Genomic DNA, 16,301 nt, shown 5'->3' with positions numbered 1-16,301 from the left:
AGGATGATACCGAGGAACTGGAAAGAGAACTGCAACAAAGTTGGTAAGGGCTTCGAGACTAAATCCAATTTCCCTAAATGCAGGAAAAGGTAATAATCATAATCAATGTGTTTAAACATTTGTTTTATAATATAAATATAGCTATGATAATACCTATATGACAAAATATATCTAAAACACATGCTAAAAACTCATGCAATACAAACTACATTGGTATCATAGTCAGTCTCAAATTAAAAATAATTTATATGCAACAAAAATACTTTAACCAAATACATTTCTCTTTTCAAGGATTAATATTTTAATAAATAGTTGGAAATAAAAGATTATGGAATATTTTTATATTTCACTGTTATCTTAGGCACCAACTTTCAAACTAAGATTCTATGTTAGAAAACAATATACATGCTGGATAGAGATCACTCAGCAACTTGCTTCAGAAGAAGCTCTCTAAACCACACATATTTCATTGAAAGCTCATGGTAACACTTCAAAAATGAACCAGCTAAACAAACCCCAATAGCACTTGACAGAGCTACACCTATTCTTTCCATTTTCAAAGCAGTACAGAATTAATTACCAGTTCTATAGATCTATTGTAAGTATAATAGACTAAAGAGCTATCACAGACACATTTATTGTAAAAGCACAATCCCAAGAGTGTCTAATAGAGGGCCAAAACGATTAACACAAATGCTTTGTCAGATCAAAGATAAAACCGGCACCACCCAATTGAGGGATGAATTAGAACAGTGGGTTATCTTTCAAATTAACCAGGGCAGTTAGTGAGGAAAATTTCATGAAAGTGTAATTCTTAGCCTTTGTGAATCCACACAGCAGGCATTCTGCCAGCTGACAAGATGATAAAATTTTCATGCTTAAAAAAGCCTTCTCTATTCCCCAATTTAGATTAGCTAGTATTTTTCTCCCTCTTTCTTTCTTTTTCTTTCCTTTCTTCTTTTTTTTTTTTGCTATGTTCTATTCTGAAGAAATTGTTTAAAACTTATATCAAGCTTTTTTAAAAAAATTACCACTATGACAAAAATCTTTGAATGTCTGCCACTTTAAAACTACAGGAATGGATGAAAATCACTCACTAAATTTATTAAATTTAAATTTAAACTAAGGAATTTATCATGGGACATGGCGAAAAACAGTGATTCAGATGGAATGTGTTCAAGTGGAATGTTCCCCACTCAAGCACAAATTAGCAGCAGGAATAGAAATATTATTTTTCAAAAAAAGTTTAAAAAGTTGTTATTTTTCATCAATATCATAGTATGATACCCATTACCTTTTGAGGAAAAAAGTGAAAAATAGTCTAACAAAATTATCATATATAATCTGTTCTAATTACTTTTGTTCTGAGAGCAAAATGGAATTTCCTTGAAAAATAGATAAAAATCAGAGGTCCTTGGTGCTCTCTGATCTTGATTGATTTTTTGCAGATCTTTCATTACTCAAACTAGGTAACATCATAAGTGTTAATGATGCTGTGGCACTCGCATTGATTATGTTACCTAGTTTGGGTAATGAAACATCTGTAAGAAAGCAACTACATTCAGAGAGCACCAAGGACCCCTCATTTAAAACCCTGCACTACAAATATTTTCCTTTATTAGATAAAAATCATCATATGCTTTCCTAGATGTGTATCTTCTTTTATTATCTTTCTCGTTTTTAAAATTAAGTGAAATTCCATCAACTCTGGAAGAGAGCTACAGGTTTTTAGCTGCTATCATTAAACCATATTATGATTTAGAAATTATTTTCTCGTTCTCCTCTTTCTCTGGAGTAAAATGACTCATTTGAATGTTGCAAAGCTATCACTGGATGGATGGGATTACCTGTAAAGCTAATTGCTTATCAGCCCGAATTGGGACTATTAACTCTGTTGTTAAGTGTCATAGGTGGTAAGTGAAAAATTATGTGACCACACCAGACTTGCATCACTTATGTTGTTAAGTGACTCATCAAAGTCATTAATCACATGATACAACTTGTGATTTTACTTCTTTGTTGACTCTGTTGTAGAAGTTGCTTATCAAGTGCAATTATTTCTGGGAGGACACTGTGACACCCATAAATACAAAACTGTTTTTCCAACGGCCTACAGTCACTAAACAAGAAAGTTAATAAGCAAGGTCTACTTGCATTAAATAACTTAAAATTGTTTATAAACAGATTCATTTGATTCTGAAAAGTAACTGCAAAGTTCTGAAAATAACCCTATTTTTCTGAGGTGTTACTAATTTATGACTCCAAGCCTGTCAATCCCATAGGGTAGACCAAATTTAAGAAACCAATGCCATATGGCTTTAAAACCACACCTATAATAACCGATGCTTATAAGGCGGCATGTGCTTCTTGTCTCTCTTTTTTCTTTATGTATATTAGAGAGGAGCCCATCTGAGGTTTCTCAAGTTAGTTTCTTGAAATGAATTTAAGGCACAGTTGGTAACAGATCTTTGTGTCCTTCAAACCTTTCTTTATGCTTGCTACAGCCTTCCTTTCATCTGTATTCTACCTACACTTCCCAAATCCATCTCCCCTAATTTCCTTCTCCTTTTGAGAAATAAACTGCAGAAAAAACAATTACTGCCAACCTGCCTTCCATTGAGGACCTGTACACTGCACGAGTCAAAAAAAGGGCCATGAAAATATTTACAGACCCCTTGCATCCTGGGAAGAAATTGTTTCAACTCCTACCCTCAAAACAACAGTAGATAGCACTGCACACTAAGACATCTAGACACAAGAACAGTTTTTTTCCTGAATGCCAAACAAATAATTCCCTCACCACTGTCAAACCATTTGCTAAGGCTGCATTATTACTATTAGTCTTCTCATCGTTCCTATCACCCATCTCCTCCTACTATGACTGCAGGATTGTAACTTTGTTGCTTGTATCCTTACGATTTATATTGATATTGTTTCCTGATTGCTTATTTGTACCCTATGACTATCATTGTGCTGTACCTTATGATTCTTGACGAATATATCTTGTCTTTTTATGTACACAGAGAGCATATGCACCAAAGACAAATTCCTTGTGTGTCCAATCACACTTGGCCAATAAAGAATTCTATTCTATTCTAAATTGAAAGAAAGTATTAACACATAGTTGAATGCTAAGAATAAGGTTCCTGCCAAGTAACATTCCATCTAATAGTTCTAAAGGGATCCAACCTTTGCTCTGTTCAGAGATGATTGAGTGTATCAGTATCTATTGAGAGTATGTTAATGACGTGGCTAATTTAACGCATTCGGGATGTCTCGTTGTTGATGTTGATGCAGAGAAAAAGAAAATCTGAAGTTGCAAAAACAGAATTACAGTATAGACATGGAGGGTAAGATGCATGAATGTGGAAAAGCCAAACCACAAAGATGAAATGACCAAAAATTGACATCTTAAGATGTCAGCAAATAGAGATGAACTGGAATTTGACATTTTCAATCATAAGATCACACTGCTTATTATCCAGGACCAATAAAAAAGGAAGCATGTTTTTGGCTTTTATAGATTGGAAGGATATAGCAGAAACAATACTTTTGCAATGCAAAATGTGACCAAATAGTATCAATTGAAATTTAGTATGTGGATCATTCAAGTTTACATACCAACTACCAATACAAAGGAGAAATTTGATGAGTTTTATCATCAAGTTCAATTTAAAATCAACAAATCATGCATGCAAGATGTGCTGCTTGTGACTGAAGACTGAAATGCCAAAGCTTGAAGTTTTAAAGAGGAAAACATAATTGGATTTTAAAGTTTAGAAAGCAAATGAAGCAAGAGAATGACTTGACAACTTCTACCATTCCAGTATTTTCAGTATATGTTTTAAGACAAACAGATTAACAGTCCAATCCCCCCCACACACCCAAGCATGGGACCCTACACCATTTCTGACAAATGGCAGTACAATCTCTTCTTGAAAGCCTCCAGTGATGAAGCTTCCACAACTTCCAAAGGCAAGCAGTTCCATTGGTTGATAGTTCTGTCAGAAAATTCCTCATTTCTAGGTTGAATCTCTCCTTGTTCAATTTCCATCCATTATTCCTTGTCTGGCCTTCAAGTGTCTTGGAAAATAGCTTGACCCCTCCCTCTCCGTGGCAGCCCCTCAAATATTGGAATGCTGCTATCATGTCTCCTCGGTCCTTCTCTTCACTAGACTATCCATGTCCAGTTCCTGTAACCTAATTAGGAACTCCAGTCCCCTAATCATCCTGGTTGCTCTTCTTTGTACTTTTTCTAGACTCAACATCTTTTTTATAGTGTGATGACCAAAACTGGATGGAGTACTCTCTGTGGTCTTACTAAGGCTTTTTAGAGTGGCATTACTTGATTTTGATTGTACCCTTTTTAGAGTGGCCTCACTTGATTTTGATTGTACTATTGTTAATGCAACTTAAGACTGCTGGATAATATTTAAGTGGTTGTCCACTAAGACTCCAAGATCCCTCTCACAGTTACTAATATTAAGCCTGGTTTCACCCAGTATATATGTGTACTTTTGGTTTTCCTTGCCTTAGTGTAAGACTTTACCTTTCTCCACATTGAATTTCATTTTGTTAGAGAGGGCCCAGTGTTCAAATATGTAAAGATCCAACTGGATCTTGAGCCTATCATCTAGGGTGTTAGCTATTCCTGACAGTTTAGTATCATCCACAAATTTGGCAAGTTCCCGTTCTATTCCCTCATCTAAGTCGTTTGTGAAGACATTGAAGAATACTGGCCTAAGACAGAACCTTGTGGTACCCCACTGCTTACTTCCCTCCATTTAGACGTAGACCCATTAAGGACTATTTGTTGAGTACAGTTTGTCAGCCAATTACGAATTCATCTGGTGCTGATGCTATTTATCCCATTTTTTTTCTAGCTTATCAAGAAGTAGGTTGTGGTCTACTTTGTCAAATGCCTTGCTGAAGTCTAAGTATATTATGTCCACAGTATTTCCCTTGTCTACTAATTTAGTCACTATGTTGAAGAATAAAATAAGATGTAGTCGTCTTGAAACAACCAAATATTTGTTCTTCAACACTGAGGGAATAGAAACAGGACAGATTTTGAACATGGAATCAGCATCAGTAGAAATATTACATCATGCAAAGTTGCATAGTTTGCCTCACTCTTCTCTGTTGAGGTCTTGTTGAAGGTGAGTAGTGTCATTTTGATGAATTCTCACAGTAATTAGTGTTTGGCACATATTCTAGAGTTGATTTTCTCTTTCCTCCTTCATTTGTTCCTATCTTCTCATTCTTGTGATTCTGGGGATGTGCAATCATTCATCCTCCTTTTCTTCATTCTCTAGTCTTCATTTTCTTCTTCTCCTAGTCTTTGCTGCATCCCAACAATATATGGTGTCATCATGCTTCTTTCCAAGTGTCATTATTATGGCAATAATATTTCAATTTAATTTTTTACCCCAATTATCTAGGTTGTGGTTCTTACCTCAGAACAGTTTAGAATCTTTGCCTGATTCTCCATTGAATTGTAGGAAGCTTTCAGGGATAGTTTAAAATAGGATCATGCATCCTCTTCAGGGAAAGGGCAGGTCCAATCTTCTGCTGGCTAAAGGAAGGGCTGGCCTACACTCAGTTTCACAGCAGGAAGTGGTTGAAATATGAAACAGAATGGACAAGATCTATAGTATAGTAACTAATGTATTTGTCTGATACCAGAGAGATCTAGTTTCTACTCCATCTGCAGCCACAGCAGCTTTCTTGGTGACTTTCAGCTCAATCTACTTTACAGGATTGTTATGAAGAAATGAGGATGGAGCACTACATATGTGTCTTGGGTTCCTGAACAAAGATAGGATATAACGCATGTGTATGTTTATGTGCCAGGGAATGGGAACAACACATCAATAAAATATCCAGATCTTTCTTCATGCACCTTAAAGTTCTTGCTTCTTTAAGAGTTGTATGATGAATCAATTCCTTGCTGCTAATGGGGGAGAGACATGGGATTGAGAGATGAGATGGAAAATTGTATCAGAAAACTGAAACTGAAGAACAAGTGACCATGGTGGAGTCCAGCAGCGCAGTAGCAGTCAGTAGCACTAAAGCAGCCACAACTTTCCCAAATTTTACTACCTCATCCCTCTCAGGATGAGATCCACAAAGTAATATCATATGTTGATATAAGCACAGATATTAGACTGACTAACAGTAATAACATTATTTCTGTATGAAATCATTAACAGCAAATTCTAACCTGAAAACACACCAATATTATATCATAGATTTTTCAATGAAGCTATACCTTGCAAATTGTACTAGCACACCCTTTGAAGTTGCACTTTACATCACTAATACTTGAAAAATGAAGGAGGAGGAAAATGATTTTAAAAATTCTAATTACAATCATTTTTTTTCAATCAAATTTTTATATTGCATATTCTTTATACATATCACTGTGTGAATGGTGTGGTAACTGGGTAACATACATTTCAGTACACATAAGCATAGTCTTATTTCTAAATATTACATTTCATTCCCATTGTTTCATATTATTTATATATGTCTTTTAGTATCACCCTTCCTTTCTGAACCATCTTTCTATACTTTTGTATACCTTAACATATTAATATATAATTATTTCCCCTCACTATTTTTATCCCTATTTTGACTTCCCCCCCCCTTTCATATCTCTATAATATTCAAAGACGTGTTTTCCACCTATTTTGTTGTTCATATTTCCTTAGTTAAATCAAAGTTCCATCCTTCATTCTTCCATTTTTCAATATCTCCTTAAACAGTTTTAATATCAATCATGATCATTTATACATTTAGGGTATTTCTATTCATATTCTTTCCAGTTCTTCAATCCATATAATTCTACTATTAATACACATGTTTAGATTTGTGTGTGTGTGTGTGTGTGTGTGTGTGTGTGTGTGTATGTATGTTTTTGTAAATTTTCACGGCTGTATTTGGGTCTTTTCCCGTGTAAGATTGAGATTGTCTCGGCAACGTTTCAGCGAGGTCTCACTCGCCATCTTCAGGCTGGAGTTTTTGGCTTAAACCGTGGTCGGAACTGCCGTCTTTCTATAAATCTTGGTGTGTGCGGGGGGGGGGGTGAGTTTTGTACGTGTGAGATGATGGATTCTACGTAGGGTTGGAGTTGTTTGGCGAGGAATTTGGCAAGATTCTGTAGAGGTGAGCCTATGGAGCTGACTATGGGTCTGAGTGGCGTTCCTTCTTTGTGATCTTTGGGAGGCCATTGAGTTTGGGGCATCTGGAAGATTTATCTCTGGGGATGATTCTTTGCTGGATCTCTTCACTGATGGGAGAGGCTTTTTTTTGGATTTGGTGGTTTTTCACAGGTAGGTGGTGGGGTCTGTGTTTAGAGGTTTGTAAGCGGGGTCTTGGAGTAGGTTGGATATTTTGGCTTGGTAGTTAGACGTGTTCATCACCACTGTGGCGTTACCTCTGTCTGCTGGGAGAATGATTATGTTGTCTTTTCTCAAGTTGCTTAGTGCTTCTTGTTCCTCTTGCTGTAAGTTGCTTCTGGATGGATTACTGGAGCAAAGGACGTTGGTGACTGCAAGTCTGATTTTATTGGCTTCATCTGGATTGATTTTGGTGAGTGTAGCTTCAACTGTGCATATGATGTCTTCAGTGGGGATGCGTTTAGGGGTGACTGCAAAGTTGAATCCTCTGGAAAGGGCATTGGTTTCAGCTGTGGTGAGGGTTCTCTCTGATATGTTGTGTACTGTTTGTTTCATGAGTTGCTATGGAGGGGGGTTGGGCTTTCTGTTGTTTTTCTAGTCTGTGGAGTTTATTGGTGTGTGTGTCTGTCTTGTAGGAGGCTTCTGTTTTGGCTCTCCAGAGGGCTAGTTGTTTGGATTTGTCCCAGAGTGCTGGGTGGATTTTGTTGCTGAGTTTGAGGTGAAGACTGAATAGGTCCCGGTTGGTTTGGTCTAGGAGGAATCTTTTCCTGTGGAGTTCATTTCTGATTAGGGCTAATTCAGTTCTTTTCAGGATCCATTCAAGATCCTTTCGGTGGCTGAGGTTTTAGAATGGAATTTGAAGCATGTGGGGATCAGGCTGGTACCGCCCCAAGCACCTGATGGAACCGGATAGGTTCCAGACGGAGCTTGGGCCACTACCTGTAGCCCTGACCCGCGCTCGGTCGGAGGACCTAGTGGCCGCCTGGAATACGGCGGCGGCTGGGGCCTTGGACCGGGTTGCGCCTTTGCGACCTCTCCTGCGGCAGCGATCCACCCGAGCTCCTTGGTACACCTCCTTTAAGGTGCTGGAAAAGCTACAGGACATGAAATCAACTTTGAAGGAGCCAGGTTAATCTCCAAAACAGAACACCTCCACAAGAGAATAATCATGGAAGCCATCGAAATAGAGAAACACCCCCACAGCATGAACAAACGTGATACCTCCCGCCTACCAAACATCTGGAAACCAGCCCTAGCCAACAAACGAACACCACCCACCACCCAAGCCGTTACAATACAAAACAACAATGCACACACAGCCTGCACCAATCAGCACCAATCTACCAATCTTGATACAACCACACAACCAATCATTCCACTTACTGAAACAAAACCAGCACCCCATCCCCTCCCACCAAGACTTACAGAAAGACGGCAGCTCCATTCCCATTTTAAGCCCACACTTGAAGATGGCAGGTGAGATCCTGCCGAAACGTTGCAAAGACAATCTCAACCTTACACGGGAAAAGACCCGAATACAACAAAACCAGCATACCTACACCCGTGAAAATCTACGAAAACACACACACACACACACACACACACGCACATCACAGTAAAGTATTGAGAGCTAGAGAAAAAAATAACAGATATCCATATATACAGATTGTTTAAAAGTTATATTAACACTGTAGTACACAAATTTTAACTCAGCACTGAATATTTTAAAAGATCAAGTGGCAATTGTCATAGTCTAATAGCACACTAGCACATGTTTTCTCAGGTTCCTTTATTTTGCAGGGGGATAACAGAAAAATGAAAGCCAATGTAGTCAGTAGCTAAAGTGTCAGACTAGAAATAGATAGACCCAGGTGATCAGCCTCAGTTACATAAATACACTAGCTATGAGCCAATCTAGGTTCTCTTTCTCTGTCCAACCTACCTCACAAAGTGCTTGTTATGGGAGAGAAAATAGACCTTGTACTTTGGCTGGATAGAGGTATATGCTAAATAAAATACATTATACTGTACTCAACAATATATGTCATGAAATAGAGGAATCAGAAAGCTGTCATATTTTCCAATTTCATCTTAATGGCCCAATAGATGCTCAATTACTATTCGCACTTAGATGCTCTCTCTTCAGGTCATTCTGAAGAATTTTTTCTTCTTTACTCCTCACATTCTTAGTTCAATTTTTTTAAAATAAGTGAACAGAAAAGAAGTATCATCAGAAATCAACTGGTAAACTTGTGGAACTGTCAATTAAGAATGGCTGTTAGATTCTGTGTGAGTTGTGAAATGCCAACCTGGTTGGGAAAGTCTTCACAGAGCAGCTAAATTCAACTGTTATAGAAATAAACAGAGAGGATTTAGTGGCAAGGAAATAAAAAGTGAAGAAATGGCAATAGGAAAAGTTGGGAAGAAAACCAAAGATCTTAGGGAAATCAAAAGCAGAAGAAAGAATTGAGGAACTTATGAAAAGGAGGTCCATTGAAAAGAATGGATTTCTGCTAATAATCACTATGAATTAACTGTTTACATGAACCAAAGCGATTTTTAAAGAAGTTCACAAAATACATTATAAATCTATTTACAAAGATTTCCACTCCAAGTTCACAATGTATAGAGGTTTCCATCCCAAGTCCAAAATCCAGAGATTGTATACCAGCTGGAAAGAAGGTTGTCAGGGCCTGTGACCATCAAAGCCACTGTCATGGATGAAACCCAGAGCATCCAGGAGCACATCAGTAAGACTCCAAGATAAACTGCTGAGAGAATGCCTGAGACAGCAGGACACATGGGAGGAAAATTGAGCAGAAGTGCCATGTCAAAACAACACTGCATGGGATATACCACTGACAGATAGCTGAAGTGACAATGGGAAATCCTACCAGTAGCTGGACTAAAAGACACCACTGAGGTCCTGATCATAGCAGCACAAGAAAAGGCACTAAGCACCAGATCCATAGAGGTAGAGGTCTATCACACTAGATATTAACCAAGGTGCAGATTATGCAGAGAGGCTTCAGAGACAGTCCAATATATACTGGTGGAGTATGAGATGCAGTCAGGAACAGCATATGCTGAATGGTACAACTAAGTAGCTGGCATTCTGTACAAGAACATCTGTAGAGAATACAGACTAGACTCTCCTAAGTCTTAGATGAGAAATCCTACAGACAGTTCTGGAGAATAAGAGGGCTAAGATCCTGTGGGACTTCCAGATCGAGACAGATAGGCAGGTACTTTTTAGTGATTGGCAAAGTCAACAAAATGTAATTGCCTTATCCTTCAGGAAATTAGTTCCAAGATGGTATCCGTCCGTCCGTCTGTCTACCTAATTTATATAGTTGCTCATCTAACAGAGTAAGTAATTCAGGGTGATTCAGAACAAATTAAAATATATGAAGATTCTTTAAATATTCTTTCACCAGAATACAATGGAAACCCTAATAATGATGGGTAAGATATATTTAATGTGTTATTTTGTACTACATATATTACCAATATCTAAACCTACACTCATCATCTTGAAATCAGCTATTTTGAAATGCTGCTGACAGTCTCTATTAATATATAGTAAAACATAAGCATATTCACAAATTTGACATGAGAATAACAAAATCACAACTATTAAAGTTATGTCATGATCATTTAAAGTTAATTTTCAAACAGCATGTTAAACCAGCATCTCTATAATAAAAAACACTGGAGGTAATATTTTGCATAGTTTCAAAATAAAAAGTACATTTTAAAAAATTATTACAGCTCAGATATGATTTGTAGCAGTTTGGAATTCTCACAGAACAAACATTGAAATCAAAACTTTGTCATTAAGTCTTCTAAATAAACACTGTTCCCTAATTAGGGTCAACATGTTGGTGGCATAGTTCAAAGACACTCTTCGGGGAAAAAGTGGCTTTTTCCCACTTATTATGCAACTACATCAGAAATTGTGGTATTATACAATTTTGTAAAAAAATACACAAATACATAAACACTGTATATATAGCAATAGCACTTAGACTTATATACCACTTCATAATGCTTTTACAGCCCTCTCTAAGAGGTTTACAGAGTCAGCATATTGCCCCCAACAATCTGGATCCTCATTTTACTCACCTTGGAAGGATGGAAGGCTTAGTATATCAATATGATATACTAAGTTTTAATTCATTCTTTAAATAATAGGCATTTTGTATCAAAATGTTTTTCTGCAGATGGCAAAAAAATACTGCTTTTCCTTTAACTTTCTCCCTTTGCATTCCTCAGATCTACTCAGTGAGTTAGAACTGGGCCATGGGTTGTTGGCCACCAGGCCGTGTAAGTGGCTGGCCAGTGCACGCAGGCACCCATACTCATGCTAACATTGAGGTGTAGGACAGAGGCTAGTGGTCTGTGAGTGTTGCGCATGCGCTGTTGTTGCCGGGAGCACACACACCCAAGCGAACATTGCAGCATTGTGTGGGCGCTCATGGCGCCATTTGCATCGCACGTACAATAGTGGCTCCATTCAAGCACATGTGGCCCAGTTCGCGGAAAAACACCTCCCCCTCCCCGTTAGAAGATTATCCATCAGAGGTACATGTAATGAAACTCCATTTTGAAAATAGAAAACTGAGTGTAGTTCACTAAATTTCTGATACATTAGATTTAATTATACTGATATAATAGACAACAAACCCTACAGAATTGCAATAATTTCTCTGGCCATTTACAGAGCTCTATATAATCTTATAAATTTATGCCCATTGTCTGGTCTTATTAGTTCTATTTCATCTAGATAAACCAAATAAACTATGCCCATATTAAGTATATTTTCCTAAACACTAATATATTTCCAGACTAGAAAATGCATTTCAAAGGACACTGTAATTAATTTTTAAATAGCAAAACTAGTGTATACTAAAAGTTTATGGCTTTCCCAAAGATGCTATTTTATAAGCACTATTGTTAATCCATTTTTATATTACGGTACTTCTATTTGGATAACCATATTTCTGAAATCAAGTTACGCTAAGATCAGTCTGTATTTGCAACTATTTTTGTAAAACTCTTTTTAAAAAATTTAATCTGTGGGTATACACTCCTGCAATGTTTCAGTTAAGAAACTACAGCCCTAAAGGGAACTAAAGGAAAGCTTTAGTTTAGTGGTTGCTACGGTGCTTCTCAGAAAGAACTTCATGGAAACATGACCCCATACACAAATCAGAGGAAGCAGTTTCACTCTTCTATTGACAGAAAGAGCACCTAAAATAGCAGTCACTAATACCCGGTGTCTGGGTTTGTTTCTCTTTTCCTTCCTTTGTATCAATGTTGACAGCATGAACTATGCTATCAATTCAACTTGAAATATGATTGTTAATGCAATTGATTTTCAGCTGAAAAACAGGACAAAAAGGATTTAAGATAGCAAACACAATTTTCCTACTGTTAATGCAAACTACCTGTAATACAACCATTTCACTACTTGGATGCTGATCTTTGACCATAATAAAAACTTGCTTTGATTTGATTTTGTTATCACTATGAGAAAAAAATGCTGCAGAAAGTTACTTGAACCTTCTGTAACATTTTATAAATAAGCCCCTATGCTATCATTTATTACATAGTTTGAAATTTGAAATACTTCAGAAAATAATACTAATACTTCAAAAGTGATTTGCATACTGTTTCAAATTTAGTTAAAATATTTCAATTAAATTTCCAAAACCAGCCTCAATTATAACATGCTAGACTGGTTCAGAGAATACAATCTCAGTGAGATATCAGTATATTAGGGATAAATAGTATAATAATATGTCCTCATCCTCAATCACCAAACTCTTTCACAGCTTGAAAGAAACCCTGATTGTTGAAGTCTTAATTTTCTATGAGTCTAAAAACTGTGATTTAAGACCTTCCACTAATTAAAGATATGAAAGAAAAAAGTCTTCTCATATCTTGGTCTGAAGTAAGCTTTTAGTAGTCCTAGTTCAGAAATTTAAGAAACTAAGATGCTTCAGGAATGGGAGATAGAATATGAGGCAGAATCAAACCAGCCTAATGCTATTTCAGGTTAATTAAACCATGATTTAGCATTTCAAGAACATCATTTAACCAGATCATTTTTTATTAAATACATTGATTCAGTCAGGAAAATATGTGGTTAAATACAGACTAAAAATAAGTTACTCACAAAGTAATATTTTTTTATGAAGCCTCTTATATCCAAAATTAACTTGTTGTTAATCTGTATAGAATAATTTAAAAGATTTTCATTACATCCTTCTGGATTACAGCATAGCACACTGGCTTTAAACTTTCCACCCTGGAGATAAAAAATGAAAATGAAAATTTGGGTATACATATTGAAAGCAACTTTGCAATAGGATCTCATACAAGAACACATTTTAAAAATATACAGAGTGATACCTCTATCTTAGCATTTTGTTGTTAACAACTGATTTTACATACTACAATGAATACACTGAATATTACTGAAACATTTGCAAACTTGGTACCCCCCCCCCCGTCCAAATGTCAATATATCTCTCAGAAATGAGACTAAGATAAATAAAAATTCATAATAAAGAAAATACTGTAGATGGCAGATAGGCTTTGAGACTCCCCTTCCTATTACTGCTTAAAAATTGTACTTTTACAATCTAATCTAACAATTTCTGCACTAAAAACATTAAGTAATTCTAGGTGGAAAAATTACAGAGCTTGATATCTGCTCTTTTTACACGTAGACTATCTGTAAATTGTCAAGCCTCTATGCAAGTAACCATCTTATTATCTTATATCTTCATTTATAGCTGTAATGAAACGAAGTCAAGGATTTACCAAGACAGACTGATCTCTGTCTGCCTTTTCCTCTCACTCGCTTCCAACAACTGTTGTTTTGATTCAAAGAACACAGAACATTTGTTGTCTGTCCAAATTAACTTAAAATAATTACTTTTAATTTTGATAAAGAATTTATTTGCTTTAATTTTCAAGGTTTTCACTACCTCACAGCCTGCTAATTTGCCAATAACTACTGCATGCATAACATTGCAATAGAGTTAAATAGCTGGCTTTATTTCAAGTTCTGATCAAGGTCATAGATACATTTGGCAGTACTTCAGAATGTGAATTTACCCGACGTATCTTTATGTCTGATGTACAAAGACAGCAGGAAAGAAAATATTTATAAAACTGCTTCATAAAAGGAAAGAACAATGTAAAAATACAAATAATTATGCAGGAAAAAATAATCTCTTCTAATTAGTTTATTTTAGAATAATTAATATTTAAATAGAATTTATTAACTGAACTGTCTGAGATACAAATATTCTGCACAATTACCAAAATGACATGAAAAAGGCAAAATTAATTTGAAGTTAATATATAAAAGCCCACTATTGAAACTCTAATATAGGGGTTTTTTTCTTTTCCCTTAATATCTTGACCAAAACAAAGAATTCCGTTCAAAAATTGTAAATACTATATACTAACCGAGTACTGAAAGATATTATCATAAATATTTTCTGTCCCACATTTTGGACAAGCAAATTTGAATCTCTTGCAATCTTTATATTTTTCTTCATCAGTTTGCTGAACTGGGCCACCAAACAAATCATATTTTTCATCTTTATGGTAATGTTGATGGACTTTGAACTGTGAGGGATCAATTCCTGTTAATAAGAAATATAAATTCAAAGTCAAAAGAAAGCAATTCTTTGCCACATCAGCTTCATATGGGAGTTGGGAAATCCAAATAGAACTGAATTCTCAGGATGAGATACTTTAAAAAAAAGAATACATTTTCTCATTTTAACCTAGAATAAGATCTGAGCAATATGATGAAATTACCTATCTTTTCACACAAAATTGCTTTATAAATAAAGCTAGCACAATGCATAATCTATCATGGGGAGTATGCAACAGAATATTTCTTTATGAACATGCTACTTCTAGAGAATAGATTTATTGCTATTTTCTTAAGTGACACAAATAATTTTGAATAAAATGGTGCATCTTTATTAGAAAACAGAATGGCATCATTAAAATGAAAGAGGGGATATAAAAACCCATTAAAAGAAGCCTGGCTGAACTGTTATTAGATACTTCTTTAAGACTATACACAACTGCCAACTCAAGACTTCAATGCAGTGGTCAATTTCATTTCGGCTCAGTGGTTAACAGCATGTAGTTTCAATCTAATGCAGTCGTTAAAATTCAGCAGCATTTAAAAAGTCAGAATTGAAGATAAAAATGCACTTTTGATTACTAAGATCCAGAAAGTTTTTTTTAAATGAGCATATTTGTTTTTGTACAAATACGTTTTGTATTTAGAAATGTATCAGGATAGGTTAATATTCTCAAATAAAGAGTACTAATTTAACAGATAAGCATACATAAAAAATAATTTAGATGAATACTGCTACAGTCAAACCATATTTTCAAGAAGAGAAAGAAAGAAAGAAAGAAAGAAAGAAAGAAAGAAAGAAAGAAAGAAAGAAAGAAAGAAGGGAGATAGGGAGGGGAGATAGTAGTAGTAATATGCATTACTCAAGAAAATTTGGCAATATACATTCCATAAGCATTTCTATTTCTAGTAATGAAAGAGAGGAGTTTATTCCAGTGAGGAATAAAATTAGGAGTACTTTCTACAGAGTAAGAAAGTCCTAGCCATACACACAACTTGTTTTGATAAAATATATATTTGTTTAAATTCATTGATTTGATGATACTTACATTTGGCATTAATCCCTGTCTAATTTTATGAAATAAAAGACTGGCCTTCTTTAAAAAGAATGTTCAATGTTCAAGTAAAATTCAACTAGAAATATTCACGTGTTCATTAGGAGTGCAAGCTACATACTACCTTTGCTGAACTAATTATAAAATGCTTTTCATATATATCACTATGACTAATATCTAATTCTATTCTGGAGTATGGTTGATGAATTGAACTCTGAGAACTGGTGTCCATTTAATCTACGTAATGCTTTAGAAGGACATTGCCATAAAATATTATGTATTTGGATTCTTGAAGTACTATTAATAAAATGGATTGAAATTCTGATTATCAATTATCAATCATAGATAGGACTGTGATAAATATTATTTATACATAGACACACCTTC

General features: G+C 35.5%; 1 protein-coding gene across 2 annotated transcripts in view; it reads right to left on the bottom strand.

Moving 5' to 3' along the window:
• POLA1 (DNA polymerase alpha 1, catalytic subunit) overlaps positions 1-16,301 on the bottom strand; it is a 511,093-nt gene that overhangs the window by 227,710 nt on the left and 267,082 nt on the right. For both annotated transcript variants that reach the window (XM_081949269.1, XM_081949270.1), the window contains exons 33-34: positions 14,667-14,845; positions 13,363-13,494 (exon numbers count right to left, since the gene is read on the bottom strand). In XM_081949269.1, the coding sequence (XP_081805395.1) occupies positions 13,363-13,494; positions 14,667-14,845 (311 nt within the window). The remainder of the gene's footprint in view (positions 1-13,362; positions 13,495-14,666; positions 14,846-16,301) is intronic.

This window comes from Natrix helvetica, assembly GCF_964273705.1.
Source record: "Natrix helvetica genome assembly, chromosome: 3".
NCBI classification, from domain to species: Eukaryota; Metazoa; Chordata; class Lepidosauria; order Squamata; family Natricidae; genus Natrix; species Natrix helvetica.
This window is presented reverse-complemented; position numbering and strand designations above follow the sequence as displayed.